This window comes from Bos grunniens, chromosome 5 (genome assembly GCF_055505025.1).
Source record: "Bos grunniens cultivar Pamir isolate PY7600 chromosome 5, Bosgru_T2T1.0, whole genome shotgun sequence".
Classification (NCBI taxonomy): domain Eukaryota; kingdom Metazoa; phylum Chordata; class Mammalia; order Artiodactyla; family Bovidae; genus Bos; species Bos grunniens.
In genome coordinates, this window is record NC_141169.1 from 15,634,307 (window position 1) to 15,652,942 (window position 18,636).

The 18,636-nt window shown below is 36.7% G+C and overlaps 1 protein-coding gene across 4 annotated transcripts in view; it reads left to right on the forward strand.

Moving 5' to 3' along the window:
• Window positions 1–18,636, forward strand: part of LRRIQ1 (leucine rich repeats and IQ motif containing 1) — a 236,041-nt gene that overhangs the window by 204,186 nt on the left and 13,219 nt on the right. For 3 of the 4 annotated variants that reach the window (XM_086403705.1, XM_086403708.1, XM_086403707.1), the window contains exons 25-26: window positions 2,622–2,682; window positions 9,992–10,112. In XM_086403705.1, the coding sequence (XP_086259831.1) occupies window positions 2,622–2,682; window positions 9,992–10,112 (182 nt within the window). Of the gene's footprint in view, window positions 1–2,621; window positions 2,683–9,991; window positions 10,308–18,636 lie in introns of those variants that run through there. The other variant, XM_086403709.1, reaches the window with a different exon arrangement.

Here is an 18,636-nt window from a genome sequence, read left to right on the forward strand (position 1 = left end):
ATCTTTTTCCAGCCCTTCACTTTCAGTCTGTATGTGTCCCCTGTTTTGAGGTGGGTCTCCTGTAGACAACATATGTAGGGGTCTTGTTTTTGTATCCATTCAGCCAGTCTTTGTCTTTTGGTTGGGGCATTCAACCCATTTACGTTTAAGGTAATTACTGATAAGTATGATCCCGTTGCCATTTACTTTATTGTTTGGGGTTCGAATTTATACACCATTTTTGTGTTTCCTGTCTAGAGAATATCCTTTAGTATTTGTTGTAGAGCTGGTTTGGTGGTGCAGAATTCTCTCAGCTTTTGCTTATCTGAGAAGCTTTTGATTTCTCCTTCATACTTGAATGAAGTCCTTGCTGGGTACAATAATCTGGGCTGTAGGTTATTTTCTTTCATCATTTTAAGTATGTCTTGCCATTCCCTCCTGGCTTGAAGAGTTTCTATTGAAAGATCAGCTGTTATCCTTATGGGAATTCCCTTGTGTGTTATTTGTTGTTTTTCCCTTGCTGCTTTTAATATTTGTTCTTTGTGTTTGATCTTTGTTAATTTGAGTAATATGTGTCTTGGGGTGTTTCGCCTTGGGTTTATCCTGTTTGGGATTCTCTGGGTTTCTTGGACTTGGGTGATTATTTCCTTCCCCAGTTTAGGGAAGTTTTCAACTATTATCTCCTCAAGTATTTTCTCATGGTCTTTCTTTTTGTCTTCTTCTTCTGGAACCCCTATGATTCGAATGTTGTAGCGTTTAATATTGTCCTGGAGGTCTCTGAGATTGTCCTCATTTCTTTTAATTCGTTTTTCTTTTATTCTCTCTGATTCATTTATTTCTACCATTCTATCTTCTAATTCACTAATCCTATCTTCTGCCTCTGTTATTCTACTATTTGTTGCCTCCAGAGTGTTTTTAATTTCATTTATTGCATTATTCATTGTATATTGACTCTTTTTTATTTCTTCTAGGTCCTTGTTAAACCTTTCTTGCATCTTCTCAATCCTTGTCTCCAAGCTATTTATCTGTGATTCCATTTTAATTTCTAGATTTTGGATCAATTTCACTATCATTATTCGGAATTCTTTATCAGGTAGATTCCCTATCTCTTCCTCTTTTGTTTGGTTTGGTGGGCATTTATCCTGTTCCTTTATCTGCTGGCTATTCCTCTGTCTCTTCATCTTGTTTAAATTGCTGAGTATGGGGTGTCCTTTCTGTATTCTGGCAGTTTGTGGAGTTCTCTTTATTGTGGCTATTCCTCACTGTGTGTGGATTTGTACAGGTGGCTTGTCAAGGTTTCCTGGTTAGGGAAGCTTGTGTCAGTGTTCTGATGGGTGGAACTGTATTTCTTCTCTTTGTTCAGTCGCGCTGTGGGGAGGGAGGGAGGGATGCTGCAAGCAAATAACACTAGCGTGCGCTCGCAGTGCCTCAGGCACACTGGGTCTGCCCCCGCTCACTGCGCGTGTAGCCTCCCTGCCCACACTGCTCGGGCTCTAGGTTGTTCCGCCGGGAACAATCCGAGGCTGGCCCTGGGTTGCATGTACCTCCCAGGTCCAAGCCGCTCAGGTTCAGGCACTCGGATAGTCCTCAGAGGCGCAGACTCAGTTGGGCCTGAGTATTGTGCTCTTCCCAGGTCCGAGCAGCTCAAGTGATGAGGTGTTTGGCGAGCGCCAATGCTGCGACTTATCGCCTCCCCGCCACTCGGTTATCTGGGCGCAAAACCGGCGCACCTTCTTAGGCAGATGTTAACCGTCCAGACCCCCAAGAAGTTTTAGTTAGCAAAGAAGCCTGCTTACAGTTTTATAGATAATGTCTCTCTGGGGCTGCGATTGCCCCCTTCCGGCTCTGGCTGCCTATCACCGGAGGGGGAAGGTCTGCAGCCGGCTATCTCTGTTCAATTCTTTGTTCCATGCGCGGGCCTGGCGGTCTTAGGTTGGGGCTGGCTTTTCGCGTAGTAGATATCCCACAGTCTGGTTTGTTAGCCCAAATTATTTCGCTCAGATAGTGCTCAGGGTATTCAGGCCAGATTCTTACTCTAAGCGATGCAGCCCGCGCTGCGCCTCCCTGCCCAGCCCCCGCTTGTTAATGGCGCCTGCAGGCGTCTGCGCTGCTTCTCCACTGGGGGAGTTACCGTAGGACTCGCAATCTTCGAGTTTTAATTGTTTATTTATTTTTTCTTCCTGTTATGTTGCCCTCTGTGCTTCCAAAGCTCGGCACAGATTCGGCAGTGAGAAGGTTTCCTGGTGTTTGGAAACTTCTCTCTTTTTAAGACTCCCTTCCCGGGACGGAGCTCCGTCCCTCCCTCTTTTGTTTCTTTTTTTGTCTTTTATATTTTTTCCTACCTCCTTTCGAAGAGTTGGATTGCTTTTCTGGGTGCCTGATGTCCTCTGCCGGCATTCAGAAGTTGTTTTGTGGAATTTACTCGACGTTTAAATGCTCTTTTGATGAATTTGTGGGGGAGAAAGTGTTCTCTCTGTCCTACTCCTCCGCCATCTTCTGAAGCTCTCTCACCTAATTTAAGAAAACAATTATTTCCATTTTGTATATTATTGATTTTTCTCAAACTTTTCATTGGGCATGTTTTTCATAGTCTTCCTCTACATTGATATAGTAATATGATTTCTCTTTTTGTCATTATGCAGCAAGCACTTCTTGCCTGAGTTAGATCCAGACGTACGTAATGGCGGAAGAGTTCGGCTTGTGGTAAGAAATGTGTTTAAAGTTCAGAAAAAGTGTGTGGACAACAGTACTCAACAGATGGCACTTTAAGATGTGTCAATAAGTAGTGTAAATTATGAAAATACCACAACTGTATCTTTTGGGGATAATCTCAAAATATTAAATATTAAAATAGTACCATGTTTTCTTGGCTTATAATATGACTTTAAAATATGATGTCATCTTAAAATAGTTTACCTGGTAGATTTTAAAATAACAAGATGCTACTATATTTTAAAAGATACTCTGGGCAAGAAATTATAAAACAATATTATTGTCTAGACTATTTTAAAAGGAGGATACTTGAGGGAAACAGCGAAGCACGCTCATGACTCAAAATATCAAACCAGGTAAAAATTAAAAAGTAGTTGTGTGTACAACTTTTGTAAGTAATAAAGTGTAAATGGTTGGAGTGTTAGGAGCAACCAAGTTCTAACATGGCGACCAGAGTGTATACTCTAGACAATATAACTCATGTGCATTTCAAAAGTCAGCTGAAATATATGCTATCAGAAGGAAGCCTATGTTAACAGAAGAGTGGCCAATATGGAGTCTGGAGAAACAGAGTCCCCAAACAAGAAATGTTAGTGTTTCCAGAAATTTCCAGAAAAGAGGGTACCCTGACCAATGACAGAAGTGTGTGACCTCCTTGGCATGTGAAAATGAAGGGCATCAAATAATCCTAACTTTATGTCACCTTCCATTTATATCAACCAATGAATATTCCTTGCTCAAACTCTACATTCACCAAGAAAACTGATTATAAGTTAACTTACCATGTAGAATTTTGTATAAAAAAATAATGTATTCTCTAATGGGAAATAATATTATCATATCCAGAGCAGTTATATTCATTATTGTTATGGATTACTCATTCAAGGAGTTTTCCTGAAAGAGGAGAAAAATTAGGACAATGTTAAAATTAATGTGCTTATGGAAATATTTATAGAAGAATGCACATATTTGAAATAATCACTAAACAGATATTTTCTTGCATTTTAATAGAGATCCCTCTGGCAGAGTCACATGAAGATTACCCTAGGAAAAGTGGTACCTCAGGCTATTAACACCCTACATATTATTGACTAACACTCTCAAACAGATTTTTGAGTAGCCACTTTGGAGCAAAAATCAGAAATATAAAGTGCCAAGAAATGCCACAATAAAGGAAGGGATATTACATTTGATTATTATACTTCTAAAATGAATGAAAACAGATTGGGTAGATTACTAATCACAATGGTTCTATGAGATTAACCCTTTGACATTAATCTCCTTCCTCCATATCCCATTATATCACACTACCCACGAATGTATGACAAATACATAGCAATGATAAATACTTTTTAAAAAATATATTGAAGAACAGCTGAATACCAAACAAGGTAAGTGGTAGTAGTAGAACAGACTTTTTTTTTTTTTTGAGTCAAGACAGAGGAATGGATCAAGGATTTACACTAAAAGGATACTGGGCTAATTGAAGGCCAGGTTGGGTGGAAATCTTGCAGAGTGTTGGGGAATTAAAACACCCTACTTGTAGGAAACTTGTGCAGATAATTGTACAACTGGGACCAGGCCATAACTAAGGAAAATCTTGAAATGTTAAAAAGCCGCGACAGCTGCTACCATAAGATCCTCAAAGACATAAAAATACCACCCATAATAAAAGGGCAGAAAATAATCGAACAAAAAATGATCAAATTTTAATTAGAGGGAGATGGATATACAAATAAGGCCATTATAAATTCTGAAAATAAAAAATAATATCTTTGAAATGAACCCTGGATTAGACAGCATAAAAAATTTGTGAAAGTTTATCTACAAAGGAACGATAGATTGACAGTTGACATCATATCAGAACAAGGCATACCAAAAGACGGTGGAGTTATTTCTTAATATAGGGATAAATATAAATATCATCTAGAATATTTTGTCACTGAGCTTCAAAAGTGAGGACAGAATTAGACATAATCAAACATTCAAATGATAGGTTTTGAGGAAGCTAATAAATAATATCTCTGTCTTCCAAACAAGATTAAAGTTATTGTATGACAAACAAGAATGAGAAAAATGCAAACAAGATATTATTTTACTTCCAAATATATATCAGAAGTCATGTCATAGATCTAGACAATTGCATTGCTTATTAAACTTATCCTCCCAAAATGCTAGCATTTTCCTGCAGAAGACACTCATAGTTTAATTTCTCCAGAAAATATACTCAGATTCTGATATTTGAATGTAGGATGTTTACTGGGGAAGGCTCTCAGGAACAACTCCTTTGAAGGAAGAAAAAAAACAGGATTATGCCAGTCCAGGTTCGATGCACGATACTGGATGCTTGGGGCTAGTGCACTGGGACGACCCAGAGGGATGGTATGGGGAGGGAGGAGGGAGGAGGGTTCAGGATGGGGAACACATGTATAACTGTGGCGGATTCATTTTGATATTTGGCAAAACTAATACAATTATGTAAAGTTTAAAAATAAAATAAAATTAAAAAAAAAAAAACAGAAGGAGGTGTACTGCGGTAGAGTTAAATCACAAATGTTAACATTAACATGTGCAAGGCCCTTACAATTATAACCTATCAAACATTGCTTATAAAAAACCAAAGACATATACCATATGCATGAATTGTTGTTGTTTTTTAGTCAATAAGTTGTGTCCAGCTCTTTGTGATCCCATGGACTGTAGTCCACCAGGCTTCTCTGTCCATGGAATTCTGCAGGCAAGATACTGGAGCAGGTTGCCACTTCCTACTCCAGGGCATCTTCCCAACCCAGAGATTGAACCCGCATAGCCTGCGTTGACGGGCAGATTCTTTACCACTGAGCCACAGAGAAGTCCCTATGAAGAAGGGTACAGCCACTGTAAAAAAAAAATAAAATAGTGTCAATTTCTCATAAAGTTAAATATATACTTATTTGACTCAGCAGTTTTGCTCCTGAGCACTTTTTCTAGAGAGATGAACTTATGTTCAATCAAAAACTTATACATAAATGTTCATAGTAGTTTTATTTGTGATAGCTGAAAATATTGGAAATGATCCAAATCTCATTCACTGGGTAAATGGTAAACAAATGGTGATACATACGTACAACAGATACACAAAAAGGAACAAAAAGCAACAAACAAGAATAAACTCATGGTATACACAAAGACGTTCATGGATCTCAAGAGCGTTTTGCTAAGTGAAAGAAGACAATTTCAAAATGTTCTTTACTGTATGATTTCATTTACATAACATTCTCAAAACTACATACTTATAGTGATGGGGAATATATTAGTGGTTGCCGGTTATTAGATTAGGGGGAAGGTATTAATTTAAAGGGAAAACAAAGAGCTTGTTTGGAGAAATGGAATAATTGTCTATTCTGATTGTGGTGGTAGTTATGCGAATTTATACATGTGATAAAATGTCATAGAAGCATAAACAAACCAAAAAAAAAAAATAGTGCGTGTGAAAACTGGTGAATAAGGTCTATGGTTTAGTAATAGTATGGCACCAATGTCAATTTCCTGTTTTTATTAATTGAACTTGAATTATCAAGATATCATTTGGACAAGCTGTGTGGAGGATATAAAAGTAACTCTTAGTACCAATTTTTGCAGCTTCTGTGGGAGTTGTAAATCAAAAAGAAAATTTTTGAAAATGATTGAACTTCATATTTAAGTTCTGTGCATTTTATTACTTGTAAATTATAGTTCTATAAAACATTTACAGTGCCTTCCATGCCCACATATGTTACATAACAAGGCCTCTGTCTTATTATATAAGAGAAGGGGTTTGCACAATGATGACAATGTATTATGAATGGAGGGGTATGCATACCTCAGCTTTCTGCAATCAAAGAGAAAAATATTTTTAAAACACTGGTATTATGTCTAGAAATAGTACAAACAATGATGTGGTATGTTCATAGCATCTACAGTAATTTAGCAATAATTTGCATATTATTCAAACAGTTAAATGAACTAGATCTGTATTTCACAGGTGTAATGTACAGTGAAAGAAGCAAAATGCAAAAATAAGTTAGGTTAATTTTGAAATAATATTCTAAAAACTTTTGAATACGTTTATTCAAAACATATGTAGAAAAACTGAAAAGCTTACAAGTGAATTTCACTTTATAATATTTTATTTCTTTTTTAAAAATATCTGCATAATAAGTAAATAGGTATTTATTTTGTGTGCTGTTTGTCTTCTAAAAATACAAACTTTTAAAATAAATATTTAATAAAATCTTGTTTGTGAAAAATCAGAAGAAAGAACTGACTGTTCTTTATTAAATGGAAGAGATTCTCTCTTTTAAATTAAGTAGCTCGGTTTGGAGGTGAAACAGGATCCACTTGCTTAGAAGTCATGTTCCAGAATTCATACCACTCATTTCATTGTGAAAATATGGGAAAAAAGAATATTACAGACTTTGTAGATGAGGCTACAGACATGATCTAATCAGAAGACAAAGACCAACGAGAGTTTTGCAAAATCACTATTTAAATATTTGCTATTGTATTGCACATAAGAAAATTCTGATCTGATACAAACTGTTTATCATGTTATAACTGTGAAGAATGTTTAATATTACAATGTTTTGGGATTAAACATACAGTTTTGTAGAACAAGTATTAAAAGCAAGGTCAATTTTATTCTATTTTGCATGTATAGTATATCCATTTTGCATGACATAGAAGAAAAGATATATTTTCTTTATGATTTCTCTACTCCTTAACAGTAAGAGGAAGGATGATGTTCAATTTGAAACCAGTGTTTTCACAGGTAGAATTTGAATATAAATACATATGTGGCTGAGTTAAATATGCTGCTAGACATGTAACTAGCCTCTATGAAATTTCTAGGTTTGCATTTAAGCTGCGAGGTGGCACCATTGTGAAAGTGTGTGTTATTGTTAAATTTCACTTCTAAATTTGATTCTGTTATAATCTGGCTTAGTTAATAACCGATACTGTTTGCTGTTTTGGAATAAACAATCTTTTGATGTTAATGGCTTAGATGATAACAAGATTTTTGGAAGACATGTTCACAAATACTTTCTTGACATGTAGGTATCATCTTGTCTGGAGGAGGGTGAGATTTCTGCTTTTTAAATAGGTGCAGTGAAATTATGTCATTAAATTGAAGCAAATAAAACCTGATTTTAAAATCCTGAGGCTTATAGTTAATGCCTCTTTAGTCAGCAGGAGGGTCTCTTATGTGGTTAGCATGTCTTTCCTTATTTTGTAACTGATGTCACCAAAATCTTGGTATTGCTTTGATCAGTCAGTTAGTTCAGTTCAGTCGCTCAGTCGTGTCCGACTCTTTGTGACCCCATGAATCACAGCACGCCAGGCCACTCTGTCCATCACCAACTCCCGGAGTTCACTCAAACTTACATCCATCGAGTCGGTGATGCCATCCAGCCATCTCATCCTCTGTTGTCCCCTTCTCCTCCTGCCCCCAATCCCTCCTAGCATCAGAGTCTTTTCCAATGAGTCAACTCTTTGCATGAAGTGACCAAAGTACTGGAGTTTCAGCTTTAGCATCATTCCTTCCAAAGAACACCCAGGACTGATCTCCTTTAGAATGGACTGGTTGAATCTCCTTGCAGTCCAAGGGACTCTCAAGAGTCTTCTCCAACACCACAGTTCAAAAGCATCAATTCTTCAACACTCAGCTTTCTTCACAGTCCAACCCTCACATCCATACATGACCACTGGAAAAACCATAGCCTTGACTAGACGGACCTTTGTTGGCAAAGTAATGTCTCTGCTTTTGAATATGCTATCTAGGTTGGTCATAACTTTCCTTCCAAGGAGTAAGCATCTTTTAATTTAATGGCTGCAATCACCATCTGCAGTGATTTTGGAGCCCCCCAAAATAAAGTCTGACATAGTTTCCACTGTTTCTCCATCTATTTCCCATGAAGTGATGGGACCAGATGCCATGATCTTCGTTTTCTGAATGTTGAGCTTTAAGCCAGCTTTTTCACTCCCCCTTATTCCTGATTGGTTTTTGTGATGTCTCAGTATTGATGGAGCTATAGTAATGGGACCATTAAATACATAAGCTTGTGCACTAATGAAATAAAATCCAGAAAGAATGTATAACATTTTTCATCCTAAACATCACAAGTGTAAATTGTGAGCCAGTCATCATTTCACTTGAAATAGTTCTCTACGGAGGTTTTTTTGATGAAACAATGGTATCACTTACCCAGGTACATTTTAAAAAGTGACTAATGCCCTAGAAGGGCTTCTCCTCTGAGTTCACCAATACCAAACTTGCTGATTTAACAATGAGAGAAGGTGGGAGGGGGTATGCAGACATCTGAATTTGAAGGAAGATGATCTTTGGGTTCTGGTTTCATGAGTTTTTGTAGCACGTCATATAGGGATAGCTATGTAACCACAGTGATGTTTTATGGTTTTATTTTACTCTAAATTTTTCTCACATCAAATATTAAGGACAATGCTTTCTCACAGGATTTCAAGCATCCTGTGGTTTGGATGAAGTTCCAGGTACTTTGAGGCTGCTTTACTTTCTATCATGGCATTTTTCTCCCATTGAGGGGCCAAATCCCAATAAATCCTTACTTAATGATATTAGACATTATGTAAAACAATATTTATAGCCAAGAGGTGATTCTTTCAACTCTTCAGTTCAATCCAAAATAGTAATGAAAGCTCAGAGAGTAATTTTAGATGAAATAAATTATCTAATACATATGTCCTTAAAATATCTTGAAATTTCTATATGTCTACCCTTATTCCCAAATTAGACTTAACATATAGTATTTTACATTAATAATGACTGTAGTGAGAAAGTAGAGATCTTTCATGGCTTTGTAGTATAAAAATATGGGATGAAAGGCATTTCAGGGAATTTTATAAGTGGTAAAACATGAATATTGCAGAAAATAATCCAATGTGACATTTATAACATTCAATTAAGAATTAAATAATATCCTTGGTAAATAAGTGATGTTAAGCTATTTAAAGTTTCATCAGTTGCCTTTAAGATTGATTTTCATCAAAATTACTGTACTGAAATGTTTTCTTTTGTTGTACAGACTCAAATAGCAAACCTCAATTTTAAAATCGGCTCTTATTTGCAAAAAATGCTTTGACATAGTGCATTTGTTCTGCCTGGGCAGCAATAAAGGATTGTGGTATCATTTTGAAGAAGGTTGTTTGACAGAGCCTGTTTGTTTATTTGGGGTAATGTGAGCTGCATTCAGAAAATGCCATATTTTGTTTCATGATTGTATACATTCTCTCCCATTGCTCCCAGGCAAGACTTGTAAGCAGAGAAGACACGGATTTAGACCTTTTTTCCATGACCAGTGGAAGTGCTTTGTCTGTGAAGACAGAAAAAAAAACTCTGGCACACAGACACTCAGCGGGATCTTCAAGTAAGTTGTGGTTTCCTTCAGAATTAATTTCAAAATCACAAATGAATTGATGGAAACTAATGCCAGCAAGCATTCTTTTACAGATAAGGGTTAGGATGCCAGCAACCAGAACTGCCCAAAACTATCCATTTGAATTTTTTCCTTCTTTGAATGTCTTCTTTTGATACAAACGGAATTAAATTATTTCTAAAATTAGAGCATCAGTTTTTATTTTAATTCTATTCTGTGACTCAGTGATTTACTCCTCTACCCCTCCATGGATCATATTGAATTCTTTGATCATTTAGTTCTAAAAGAGTTTGTTTAGGTTAATTGTAAAATGTTGGATTTATATATCAAAGTAATGTGTTTTGGCCTTTTGTCATTATTTAATATATATTGTAAGTAAAGTTTGTTTTGAAGGAATTTTTTTTTTAAATAGCAGACTTCTAAACATTATAGTGTCAAAATCATGCTCTTAAAAACTATTTCCACTGAATAGATGACAGTTTGTATTTACTAGTGATGACTTTTTATATTTGAAAACTTGTCACACGTTTATTAATTTGGTACTATAACTATATATATATATATATATATATCATGGTTTCAACAAGAATTACAAAGCAATTCTTAACTCTGAAAAGAATGTAAACATTTAAAAACTATCTGTATCTCAAGGTATTTGAGAGTAAGAAAGCCTAACTTTTTCAAACTCTTCATTTAACTTACACTGTAAAGATATCAAAACATTTTCTAGAGTGTTATGGTATATTAATACAAAAGATGGTTTATTTAATATAATATTTTGTTAATATTGCCAACATATAGTAAACCTCAGAAATCCACATATTAATTTACACTTCATTTTAAGTAATAGTTACTCTATAAAAAGATTTATTACTCATTGATTGTATGATTATATACACACAAAGTCAATATTTATTTGAATATGAACAATTCAACAATCCAGATAGTGCTCTTCAGATAAATGAAAACATCGAAATGATTCTCTGACTTTTCCTCCAGATGCTTGGCATTATTAGATTCCAGTCATTTAAATCCATTTATATGTAAATTTATTTTAATGAATTTTAATTTCATTTTAAAATAATTTTAATATATCTAACGTACAAATATTTCCCAGAATCTGGTCATGAAAGGTTGCTCTGGTCAATATGGTTAAGAAATATTTTAGGTTAATTCACCTATGTAAAATTATTCTTTTAATACAAATTTTCTACAGCAACAAAATGTGGTAATATCAGAAGTTATATATATATATTTTATATATATTATATATATGTATAAAACATTTCAGAAAGAATCAACCTATGCCACACATCATAGTGAATAATGCCATACCCATTTTAAGCATTGCATATTACAAACTCATATGATGTTGTTTTGAAGTAGTGTGGGTAAAAATAAACAAACCTAATAAAATTTTTACACAAATTGCCTTTTCACTTTACAGAATATCAAAGCTTCTGTTTGAAATGTACTATCTGAATGTTAAAACAAAAATAACTCAGTCAGTCAGCAACTATCCTGAAATGCACAAGCTTCATCTTTCACTTACATAAAACTGAGTTATAGATTTTAGAGTATATAAGATCTTTATAGAGAGTTCATTTCTTAACACTTTCTCTAAGAAACTGTAATAAGGCCATTCACACTGTAGTTTCCATTAGTTGTCAATAAATGACATTATTGCAAACACTACTAATGACTAACTGTCCATTAGGTGACAATTTAAGACAAGCCACTTTAGGAAATATTTTTTCTTAAAGAACAGAATGAATATGAATAAATACTATTTGCCAAATTCTTTGTCAAACTATTGTCATACTAGTTTACTGTAACATACATGTAATATAATGGTTAAGGATATGAGCTCTGACACCACTTTGCCTAGATTTGTATCATAACTTAATTTTCTCATCCTTAAAATAGGAAAGATACATACCTTGCAGAATTGTTTTAGGATCAAATATAATGCATTCACTTCCAGTAGTCATGTATGGATGTGAGAGTTGGACTATAAAGAAAGCTGAGTGCCAAAGAATTGATGCTTTTGAAATTTGGTGTTAGAGAAGACTCTTGAGAGTCCCTTGGATTGCAAGGAGATCTAACCAGTCCATTCTAAAGGAGATCAGTCCTGGGTGTTCTTTGGAAGGCATGATGCTAAAGCTGAAACTCCAGTACTTTGGCCACCTCATGCGAAGAGTTGACTCATTGGAAAAGACTCTGATGCTCGGAGAGATTGGGGGCAGGAGGAGAAGAGGACTACAAAGGATGAGATGGCTGGATGGCATCACCAACTCGATGGACGTGAGTTTGAGTGAACTCCGGGAGTTGGTGATGGACAGGGAGGCCTGTCGAAAAGAGTTGGACACGACTGAGCAACTGAACTGAACTGAACTGATAGCACGTTCAGAATGGTATCTGTCTCAAAATAAGTGCTTAGTAAATGTTCTTTGTAGTTGTTGTAAAAAAGAAAAATCAGTTGAGGTAAGATATTGAAGTCTGTAGTATCTGGTCATATGGCTAACTAGCTCAGCTTAAAAGAAATGTCCTCTTAATAGTTCTTTAACTGAAAAAAAAATGGCATAGCATTATATAGAGAAATCTTTTAACTGTCAGAGTCTTTGTGTCCTAGGCCCCCATGGCCCTGGGCCAACCACTTAAAGTCTCAGTATTTTGAAAGCTCTTTTCCTCCAGCTTTCTCTCAAAATCTTGTCACCTTATTAAAGCTAAAATATTTCTTTCAGCTTCGCAAGCCAAATCTAGAGAGTAGTTTATGGGTTACAGCTATAAAACTTTTTCAGCCTTTGAACTTTTCTAGTTATTTCTCTTTCAATGTTACTATATTATTTGGAACACATATTCTTTAAAAATAGATACATTCAGGTTTAAAATCCCTACTCAACTATCACGGATAAGTTATGTGACCTTGGGTAAATTATTTAATCTCTAAGAATGAGTTTACTCTCTGTAAAATGGAAGTATAATGTCTATCTCATGGAATTTTAGTGAGGAATAAATCAGTAAAAATATACGTAAAGTATGGTGATGCATTGCCTAGTAGTAAGTAAAAAAAGTATTGTTCTTGTTGTTTATATTGTTCGTTATTGTATGTGTTGTTACTGTTGTATTATTTTTAAACAATTTCAAAGTAGAGTTGTCTTCTTTTTCTGTGTATCAAATAATAGCAGGACCATGCCATCCATATAAAGTAACAATGTATTTTCTTAGAGAATTTCCTAAGGTTTCTGTTTTTATCCTTTTAGGTCTTACTAAGAAGGCAATGGCACCCCACTCCTGTACTCTTGCCTGGAAAATCCCATGGACTGAGGAGCCTGGTGTGCTGCAGTCCATGGGGTCGCAAACAGTTGGACACGACTGAGCGGCTTCACTTTCACTTTTCACTTTCATGCATTGGAGAAGGAAATGGCAACCCACTCCAGTGTTCTTGCCTGGGGAATCCCAGGGACGGGGGAGCCTGGTGGGCTGCCGTCTGTGGGGTCGCACAGAGTCGGACACGACTGAAATGACTTAGCAGCAGCAGCAGCAGCCCTCTTACACAAGGCCAAGGAAATCTACTACCAAATTTTCTAATCTATATTATGATTTGAAAATAGATGAAGTAGGTCACATTCATATTTTAAAATGTGCCATTGTGAAATGACTAGGCAAAAAAATTCCTGATTTAAACAATATTTATTTTAAAATATTTGATATCCTTAAGTGATTTTGGTTTTCTCAATTCATTTCCCTCTTAATACTTAAAGGATGCATTACAATAACAATAACTCTATTGCTCTAGCAATTTAGAGTTTAGCCAATTTCTTTTAATTGTCTTTTCTGACTTATATGATTATTTTTCTTTGATAGATAATATAAATGAGACTTAAAGTATTTATTTGAACGTTCTCACAAAAAAACTTAGCAAAGGAAAGCAACAACTTGAATCCATCTTTTCTCATTCCAAACTCAGTGCTATACTGTCTTCTGTTCCTTGGGCTAAAACATGTAGCTTAGTAAGAATATAGTTCCTCTTATCCATTCATTCTTTCTGGAGACATTTATTGATGAAATATTGCTCACTATATACCTAGTTTTGGTTTCCAGTTGCCTTCTTCATATTATCTCTGTGTTTTCCCAGACATAGTCCATTTTCAAAGTTAGCCAGAGACTGAAAATCCAAAATTCCTCTGTAATAGTGTATGAGTTCAGTTCAGTTGCTCAGTCGCGTCCAACTGTTTGCGACCCCATGAACCGCAGCACGCCAGACCTCCCTGTCCACCAACTCCCAGAGTCCACCCAAACCCATGTCCGTTGTGTCAGTGATGCCATCCAACCATCTCATCCTCTGTCGTCCCCTTCTCCTCCTGCCCTCAATCTTTCCCAGCATCAGGGTCTTTTCCAGTGAGTCAGCTCTTCACATCAGGTGGCCAAGTATTGGAGTTTCAGCTTCAACATCAGTCCTTCCAATGAACGCTCAGGACTGATCTCCTTTAGGATGAACTGGTTGGATCTCCTTGTAGTCCAAGGGACTTTCAAGAGTCTTCTCCAACACCACAGTTCAAAAGCATCAATTTCTCAGCGCTCAGCTTTCTTTGTAGTCCAACTCTCACATCCATACATGACCACTGGAAAAAACATAGCTTTGACTAGACGAACCTTTGTTGGCAAAGTAATGTCTCTGCTTTTTAATATGCTGTCTAGGTTGGTCTTAACTTTCCTTGCAAGGAGTAAGCGTCTTTTATTTAATTTCATAGTTACAGTCACCATCTGCAGTGATTTTGAAGCCCAGAGAAATAAAGTCTCTCACTGTTTCCACTGTTTCCCCATCCATTTGCCATGAAGTGATGGGACCAGATGCCATGATCTCAGTTTTCTGAATGTTGAGCTTTAAGCCAACGTTTTCACTCTCCTTTTTCACTTTCATCTAGAGGCTCTTTAGTTCTTCTTCACTTTCTGCCATAACAGTGTATGAAAGTGAAAAGTGAAAGTGAAGTCGCTCAGTCGTGTCCGACTCTTTGCAACCCCGTGGACTGTAGCCTACCAGGCTCCTCTGTCCATGAGATTCTCCAGGCAAGAATACTGGAGTGGGTTGCCAGTTTCCTTCTCCAGGGGATCTTCCGCATTGGAGGCAGACAAACGCTTTAACCTCTGAGCCACCAGGGAAGCCAACCCCAAATTGGCTTCTTCTCTGAACATGTCCTAACTGTCATGAAATGTAAGCCCTTATAATATGGTACTGAATTTACTGAATGTGGAAAAAACTATTTTTCAAAAGTAAAGTTGCTAATGCTGTTGAAATGAAGAAGGCTTCTTGGAGGCAGTATACTTGATCTATACCTAGACTGACAATTGGGATTTAAGTAAGAGGGGAAAAGTGGAAATAAACCCATCTAAACAAGGGCAAAAGGTAAAATATGAATATATATTTGTAAAACACTGAGAAACCTGTCTGGACCAGAGGTTCCACATACTGAAGCGATGTAAAATAAAGTTGCATTAAAAATGAAGCCTTGTTTCAAAATAACTTTGAAAATATAATGGAGTAGTTGGGCTTTTCTACGCAGCTGCTGCTGCTGCTAAGTCGCTTCAGTCGTGTCTGACTCTGTCTGACCTCATAGACGGCAGCCCACCAGGCTCCCCCATCCCTGGGATTCCCCAGGCAAGAACACTGGAGTGGGTTGCCATTTCATTCTCCAATGCATAAAAGTGAAAAGTGAAAGTGAAGTCACTCAATCATGTCCGACTCTTAGCGACCCCATGGACTGAAGCCTACCAGGCTCCTCCATCCATGGGATTTTCCAGGCAAGAGTACTGGAGTGGGATGCCATTGCCTTCTCCTTTCTACTTCAAATGAGAAACTAACAAATATTTCTGAAAATACCTTATTGTTTTAGAAAGCCTAAAATCAGTTGAAGAAAGACATTCTGAGTCAATCCTAACATTTTACAATGCCTCCAGTATATTGACAAAATAATTTTAAAGCTCTAATCAAAACAGATTAATCTGACTATCAAAAGTACTAAGTGAAATACATGGTTTACTAGATGCCAGTTCAGTTCAGTTCAGTCACTCAGTTGTGTCCGACTCTTTGCGACCCCATGAATCGCAACACGCCAGGCCTCCCTGACCATCACCAATTCCCGGAGTTCACTCAGACTCACGTCCATCGAGTCAGTGATGCCATCCAGCCATCTCATCCTCTGTTGTCCCCTTCTCCTCCTGCCCCCAATCCCTCCCAGCATCAGAGTCTTTTCCAATGAATCAACTCTTTGCATGAAGTGACCAAAGTACTGGAGTTTCAGCTTTAGCATCATTCCTTCCAAAGAACACCCAGGGCTGATCTCCTTTAGAATGGACTGGTTGGATCTCCTTGCAGTCCAAGGGACTCTCAAGAGTCTTCTCCAACACCACAGTTCAAAAGCATCAATTCTTCGGTGCTCTGCTTTCTTCACAGTCCAACTCTCACATCCATACATGACCACTGGAGAAACCATAGCCTTGACTAGACAGACCTTTGTTGGCAAAGTAATGTCTCTGCTTTTAAATATGCTATCTAGGTTGGTCATAACTTTAAATGAAAAAAAGTCAACCTGAAAAGACTACATACTATATGATTTCAACTATGTAACATTCTTAAAAAGGTAAAATTATGGAAATGGTAAAAACATCAAAGGTAGTAGGGGGTTGGATGGAAGATGAATAGGTTGAGCATAGAGGATTTTTAGGGCAGTGGAAATAATCTCTATGATACCATATGCATACTGCCATTCATTATACATTTTTCCAGGCCTATAGAATGTACAAAACCGAAACCTGAGAGTGAACTATAATGTAAGCTATGTACTTTGGGTGGTTATATTTTGACAATTTAATTTCATAATTTGTAACAGGTACCTTACTGGTGGGGTTGTTGATAATGAAGGAGACTATGAGACTTCACTTTCATTTTTCACTTTCATGCATTGGAGAAGGAAATGGCAACCCACTCCAGTGTTCTTGCCTGGAGAATCCCAGGGATGAGGGAGGCTGATGGGCTTCGGTCTATGGGGTCGCACAGAGTCAGATATGACTGAAGCTACTTAGCAGCAGCAGCAGCAGCATGCGTATGTGGGACAGAAGATATATAGGAAATCTGTGTGCCCTCCTCTGTGAATGGAAAATACTCTTAAAAAAATTGTCTTAATAAAAAGTGAATGGGAAAAAAGAAAAGGAAAACAAATGAGAAGCTCAGAAGGCTGTTCCTCACCACCTATTGCCTGAGATTTACTTCAAAACAAGTAGGATTTAGCTTTTAATTTTATAAATAAATTGCCCAGAGCTAAGGAGGCTAAACATTGTAGAGCTAAGACTCAAATCTGGGTCTTATGATTCCTAGTGTAAGGATATCAATTGCTTCCCATCCAGCTTCTCGGCATCATAAATGTTTTGCTTCTATCTATCTCAATGTACAGATGGAACATAAAAGACAATATCATAAATTATAATGTATTTTTTGAAAAATACAAAGATGAAGTGCATATGATTAGCACATAGAAAACACTTCAGAGAACAAATGAACTTATCAACCATTGTTGCTTTTCTCCTCTTATCATATATTCATATAACCTTTAAATGGATATTGTCTTCTCCAGAACAAGGGAAACCATTTCCATTAACATTTTATGGCCTTCTCTGTAAGTTGTTTGTATGAGATTTAATCTAGTTGTTGCTGTTCTTTAGTTGCTCAGTCATGTCCAGCTCTTTGAACCCTATGGACTATAGCACACCAGGCTTCCCTGTCCTTTACTATCTCCCAGAGTTTGTTCAAATTCATGTACATTGAGTTGATGATGTTATCCAACCACCTCATCCTCAGTCATCCCCTTCTCCTCCTGCTTTCAATCTTTCTCAGCACGAAGGTCTTTTCCAATGAGTCGGCACTTCACATCAGGTGGCCAGAGTATTGGAGCTTTAGCTTCAGCATCAGTCCTTCCACTGAATATTCAAGGTTGATTTTCTTTAGTATTGACTGATTTGATCTACTTGCTGTCCAAGGGACTCTCTCAAGAGTTTTCTCCAGAACCACAGTTTGAAAGCATCAATTCTTCGGTGCTCAGCCTTCTTTATGGTCCAACTTCCACATCTCTGCATGACTACTGGAAAAAACCATAGCTTTGACTATAAAGACCTTTGTCAACAAAGTGATGTCACTGCTTTTTAAAATACTTTCTAAATTTGTCAAAGGTTTCCTTCCAAGAAGCAAGTGTCTTTTAATTTCATGACTGCAGTCACCATCTGCAGTGATTTTTGGAGCTCAGGACAATAAAATCTGTCACTGCTTCCATCGTTTTTCCATCTATTTGCCAGGAATTGATAAGACCAGATACCATGATCTTAGCTTTTGAATGTTGAGTTTCAAGGCCAGCTTTTCACACTCTTTCACCCTCATCAAGAGGCTTTTTAGTTCCTTTTTACTTTCAGCTTTTAGAGTGGTATCATCTACATATCTATGGCTGTTAATATTTCTCTCAGCAAT